The 6867-nt window shown below is 34.2% G+C and overlaps 1 protein-coding gene across 1 annotated transcript; it reads right to left on the reverse strand.

The window, feature by feature from the left end:
- Positions 1–3980: 3980 nt before the first annotated feature.
- On the reverse strand, positions 3981–6294 carry LOC133793869 (pentatricopeptide repeat-containing protein At5g04780, mitochondrial). The gene has a single exon (XM_062231117.1). It carries the CDS (start codon positions 6004–6006, stop codon positions 4132–4134), a length of 1875 nt encoding a protein of 624 aa, XP_062087101.1. The 5' UTR covers positions 6007–6294; the 3' UTR covers positions 3981–4131.
- Positions 6295–6867: the final 573 nt, after the last annotated feature.

Consider the following 6867-nt stretch of genomic DNA (forward strand, 5'->3'; position numbering starts at 1 on the left):
ATGGGTTCCCAATCGAGCATGCATCGAATGACCATCGAGCATGCATCGAACACCCATCGAACACCAATCGAGTACCCACCGAACACCCATCGAACCACTATCGAACAACCCTATAGCCTGCATCGAACCACCGTCGAACCCAACATAAAAACCACTCCATCGAACATGCATCGAACCCCCATCGAGCATGCATCGAACCATGATTGAGCATGTATCAAATCACAGAAGCACAACCTTAAACCCCAAATGACCTAACCTATCGAACCCAATCGAGTATGCATCGAACCCCTATCGAGTACCCATCGAGTATGCATCGAACCCTCTAAATGCCTAACCATCGATTCCCATCGAACCCCCCATCGAACCATCGAGCAACATAAAAAAAACCAGGCAAAAACTCACAGTTGTCTTTCAACGTACCCATTCCAAAATACTCAAACAAAGCATATCAATATGCTCAAAACAATTCGTAAACTATGCAATAAACGAAAAAAGTCACAACATTCACACAAAAAATTCAAAAAATATATATACATATAAACATATTTATACAACAGAATACAATAGGGAGATCGACCTTAGTGGGTCGGGGAGGACGGAGGCGGAGGAGGGAGGTCTCGGGGAGGACGGAGGCGGAGGAGGGAAGACTCGAGGAGGACTCGGAGTTGGGTTCAGTTCTCGGGGGAATCGACGTCGTGCGGGTCTCGGGGGATCAACGGTTGTCGTGCGGTCTCGGGAAGTCGGCGGTTGTCGCGAGACTCATCGGGATCGACGTCGGTGGGGAGCGGTCGACTGGTTTCGTCCGAAAGATAGAAAGGGAAACTGTAGGCGGAGGAGGGAGTTCGAGAGAAAGAAAGAGAGGGAAACTGAAGAGACAAATGAGGGTAATTTGGGTATCATAAAATAAATTGGCATTATTTTGTAATTTGAATTACAACCCCATATTAAGCATAAAAAGTCAAATTTCCCTTTGATATCCACTTCAGATTTTTGTTCATAATTCTTTATAGATATTATTAGAAATTTTCTCATAGATTGGAGTGGAGAGAAGAGGTGGTCTTCAATGAATTTCTAGAAAAAAGAAACTAGTTATTCAAGATTTATTTTTCAGCTTTATGAGAGAGCTACAACTAAGAGGACTTGAATATCTGAACTGGGGTAGGCATAAAACAAAAACCCAAATTGGGAAATTTGTATGTTCTTACGAATAAGATTCTGAGGAAGGCCATCAAATGAATGAAAAGAATCACACCAACTAGCTCAATCATGTCCTTTAATTATGTTGTCATGATTTATTCTTATGGTAGGTAGAATCCAAATATGCACAAAAAGAATCTGATAGAGATGCAGATGAGCAACTCACTTGCTATGCATAGCATACAAAGGTGCGTCACAAGAGCCAAAGTAGATACTAAACTCTATCAGCCTGAGGACTGACTGCTATGTTGTTTTGCCATCTCACTAAGAGAATATCGGCAGTTCTCAACGTCTATCTGAGGCCACAGATTCAACAGAAAAGAGGTACTTGACTTGAGAAAGAACTGAATCATGAGCAGGGTTGTATGGATGATCCTTGGATGGGATCTCAAGTATGGCTGGGATAGGTGTATTGTAGCTGTCCACTAGGAACCTTATCATGTTCGTGACCTGTTTTAAAAAGTAAAAAATTAATCTCTCAAATTAATCTTTCAGAATCATGAATGTTTTTAATGGATAATAGTCTCTCAAATTTATATAAACATGATATAATGGTCTCAATATTAGTATTACATTTGATCACACAACAGAGAGATTAAAAAAGCAATATGGACTTACATATTGGCTAATTAAAATTATGTCAAATTCTATATAAAGATTAAAATTTATATATAAAGATTAATTATGATAAAAAAAATAATAACTAAATTAATAAAAATAACCTGTTGGTGACTTACTATACCAAGTTACCATATTGCCACATCACCATAATTATTAGTACCCATCTATGGGTAGTAACCATTGAGAAATCTTCCTATTATATTATAGTATAAAACTATTACAAGTGTTCAGAACTTATATATGTATTATTTCTCTTAAAACACTTGTTGCACACACTTCTACCTAAATTGTATTTATATTTCTATAATGTGCTTGCGTCTCTCTCTATGTTCTTTACTTGTATCATTTATTTTATGAGAGAAAGGTGTCGTATATTGTACTAAACTTTTATTCTTCTAAAACTTCATATCCTTGTATCAACGTGAGGTTGTCACTGTAAACAATACGAGAGAATATTTCGTTAAAGTTAACAAAAAAAATCGTTAAAACCAATAATTTATGTTGTCTACACACTTTTTATAAAGAAGAGATATAAATAAATATAGGTTGTTTATATATTAATAATGTATATTAAACAAATACATTACTAACAATTCAAAGTATACTAGCACGTAAGGTATATATATATATTTATATATAGAAGACTTTTTAATGATTATTATCATGGTTGTCATAAATCACTAAATAAGTTTTTGATAAGGAATTAATATAATGATGATGAAAATAAATATATAAAATCAATAATTTTGAATTTTTTAGATTAATTAGGCAATAAATATTAGTTGGAAAGATAATTGTCACATTAATTATTTCCATTAATTCCAAATTAATTTTTTTCTCATGGAATGGATAAAATGAATGAATTAAGAATGAAGAATTAATAGAGAACAAATATTAAATAATATTTTTTTTATTCTTTGTTTAATAAAAATGTGACTGTCATTTCATTAGGTAGCCATTCTAAAAATTTGAAAAAGTCAAAATTTATTTTTAGAAATATTAATTAACAATTATAAATATGGATCATTCATATTAATCCAATAATTATTATTAAAGTAACCATCCATGCCAGTAACTATTAAAAGTACTCTCTATATAAATATATATATATGCACCATTTTTACATATAAGCATATATAATAATTACTTATAATTTGAATATATATATATATATACTAGTACACTGTACAGCTTCTTCAAATGAAATTTGAAATTGTGGTGCTAGAGTGCTAATACGGTTTGGTATCAAATAAACAAATAGATACTATTCTCTTTTATTGTGAATTATTAGCAACAATTAGTAAAATTTGTCCATATTCCACACCATTAGTTAAATTTTGATAAATTTATTTTTATTTTTTAGTAAATATTTTTCTAATTGGCCAAGGAGAATAGAGATATGGCAGAATGTGTTACTAACTTGTTTAATTAAAATACACAATAATTATTAACCAATTTTTTTTAATTTTAGGAAAGTAACCAATTACTAATTTGTTAAAACATAACATAGTAACTTATTGTAGTTTTTAAAGTGGTAGCCGGTTTCAAACAGAACACAGTGATTGGTTATAGTTTTAGAGTGGTAACTGGTTAAAATAGAACAGGTTACAACATAACACAGTGATTGGTTATAGTTTTTATAGTGGTAACTAGTTACAAACACGACACAGTAACTGGTTACAGATTCTATAGTAGTACCAATTACAAACATGACATATTAATTGGTTACATATTCTATAATGGTAATAAGTTACAAGCATAACACAATGATTGTTATAGTCTTTATAATGGTAACCTGTTACAAACATGACACCGTAACTGGTACAAATTATATAGTAGTAACTGGCCACAAACATAGCATATTATTATTAACGGTTTTCCACTTTTTAAGTTTCAATTGTAACCAGTTACCAACATGGTACATTAAATGGTTACCAAGTTTTTAAGTTTTCAGCTGTAACTAGTTACTGCTCTAAAATCGATAACTAGCTATATATCCTTTTTCATTTCATCAAGGTGGCTTTGTGTTTCATGCTTGGTTGGTAGTTTTAGGAGGACCTAGGTTGTGCCAGTAATTTGACTTGTACACTTATATTCTGTAATTTGGGTGGTACACATATATTCTTTGTCAAAAGTAATCATATAATAACTTGATCGTCCTGACAAAAACAAAATAATAATGACTTGATCATTAGTGTTAAAAACAAAATTTCTCCTGTAAAAATTATAGTTTATTGAAAGAGAAAAAAAATTATAAAAAAAAAGCTCAACTCGTTTCACAACATCCAATCTACATTTGTAGAACCAGCATTTTTACCAAAAATCCTGACAAGAACAGCTTCCATTCTTAAAATGGTGAAATCGATTTGTGTCCCTCACAATGATCTCCCTCCTTACAACACTTGATGTGAACTTCATAAATGAATGGCAATCCCCACAGATCCTAAGATTCTTCATGATTCGAATAGGTGCACTCGGAGGCAAACACATCAGGCCAAAAGTAACAGCAAGCTTCTCACTGTGGTGCCTCAAAAGTTCTTGTTTTCTGCAATCTTCAACTCTGTGAAGGTCATCTTCAGCCTTTGCTAGGTAACCCAATTTCTTCAATTCTTCAACCAAATCATCTAACTTCGAGTAAATATCAGCAATTCTAGGATGGTTTCTTTCTCCAACCATGAACGAGTGAACCCTGTTCTTAACTTCGATCCAACTTTTACCTCTCTCCTTCTTCACCTCGCTTTCCTTAAGAACCATCCTTGTTCTTGCAACTTCCTCCCACTTTTTGTTTGCTGCATAAATGTTAGAAAGCAGAATATGATTTCCTGCATTCTCGGGCTCCATTTCAAACAAATGCTCAGCAGCTACCTCAGCTAACTGAAGATTCCCATGAATCTTACAAGAAGCCAAGAGTGATCCCCACATGGAAGCAGTAGCAGAAAATGGCATGTTCTCTATCAAGTTATGGGCATCAACAATCAACCCTGTCCGGCCAAGAATATCAACCATGGTTGAATAGTGCACAGCATTTGGTGACACATTGTGTTCTTTGCTCATAAGTTCGAAATACTTTTTTCCATTTTCAACCAATCCCATATGACTACAAGCAGATAACACAGAAATATAAGTCACTTCATTTGGGAACATACTAATCTGTTGCATCTTCTCAAATAATATCATAACCTCAAGGGAACGAGCATGTCTGGCAAATCCAGAAATCATTGCATTCCACAAGACAATATTTCTTTCTTCTATACATCGAAACACAGTGTATGATTCTTCAATGCCACCACATTTTGCGTACATATCTATAAGTGATGAAGCAATAAATATATTTGATCCAAATCCCGCTTTACATAGAGCAGCATGAACTTGGTTCCCTTCATTCAGAGACGCAAGGCCTGCACAAGCACAAATAGCAGAAGAAAATACAAAGGGGTCTGCTTCCAGTTCAAGCACTTGAGCTTTGTGGAACAAAGCCAGAGCTTCCTCATACAGTGCAGTCTGCACATAACCTGCCATCATTGAACTCCACGTAACAAGACTCTTATACGGCATACAATCAAAAACACAACTGGCTTCCTTTATAAAACCACACTTAGCATAAACATCAAGCAAAGCAGTCCCAACAAAGACATTCGAATCCATTGACGCCTTAACAGCAAAAGCATGCAATTGTTTACACTCAAACACAGCAAATTTCCCGGCACAAGCACAAAGAACGCTCGAAACAGTGAATTCACTTAAAGAATTTCCTTCTCTTTGCATCTTCAAGAAGAGACCAAGTGCTTCACGCTCCTCCCCACTTCGGGTTAGTGATCCAATCATCGTATTCCATGAAACTAAACTCCTCTCAGACAGTTCGTCGAACACTTTGCGAGCACAATCAACTAACCCACATTTGGAGTACAAATTTATGAGCATGTTCGACGTTAAAGTGTTTGTTTGAAACCCCATACGGATGATCTGGGAATGGCAGGCTTGTCCCTCCATGATTGCCCCTGTCCTTGAGCAAGCTTGCAAGATTTCATGCACAAGACGAACTGGGTCAGCTCTTTGGCCAACCCAGGGAATGCATTCTTGAGTTTTTGTTCCATCAAGATCAACATTGGATACAGCTGAGAATTTTCTGTAGCAAATACCTGTATTATAACGAAGAAATCTCTTCTTGTATTGTCCCAAAACAATCATGTCATACTGCCAACAACTGACATGCTAAAGAGTACAGAAAAGCATCGAAAATCACAGAAAATAATGAAGATAGATCAGGAGAACTTTACAAAAATATGGGAATACTGTGCATTCAAGTTATGCGACAAAATATGTTAATTTTAGCAAAAACAAAAAGTTTAAAACATAGGAATCACACCAAATACTATAAACAAAATACCATTAAAAAAATACTCACACACACTCTCTCTTACTTTCTTCTTTTTCTCAATCTCTCAAGTATTCTTCACTTGCTCTCTTCATTTTTCTCACAACAATGGCAGGCAACCATTTTCTCTCACAATAATAGGAGCTCTCTTACACCAGCAAATGAACGACGTATCTCTGGTCAACGCCGACACCATTTCCGATTCGTATTCTTCTTCGTTTTCACGTTCTTCTTTTTCTTCTTTACGTTCTTCTGCGTCTTCTTTATTGTTCCAGATCTGTTTTTTCTTTTCTTTTCTGATCTGGTTTTCTTTTACAAATCTAGTTTTTTTTTTCTAAATCTGTCTAAGTAACTAGTTACTGTCATGATTCTGTTTTGTTTTCAGATCTGAGTTTTTTGTAGACTTAGCTGTAACCAGTTATCTAATTTAATTTCCTTCTTCATGATTGTTTTTAAATCTGATTTTGTTTTTTAGATCTGGTTTTCTTTATAAAACTACCTAAGTAACCAGTTACTGTCACGATTTTATTTTATTTTTCAGATCTGAGTTTTTTTGTGGACCTAGTTGTAACCATTACCTTATTTAATCTTAGTCCTCATGTGTTATTTTTAAATCTGATTTTATTTTTCAGATTTAGTTTTCTTTATAAAACTACCTAAGTAACCAGTTACCT

Source organism: Humulus lupulus, chromosome 8 (genome assembly GCF_963169125.1).
Source record: "Humulus lupulus chromosome 8, drHumLupu1.1, whole genome shotgun sequence".
Taxonomy (NCBI): Eukaryota; Viridiplantae; Streptophyta; class Magnoliopsida; order Rosales; family Cannabaceae; genus Humulus; species Humulus lupulus.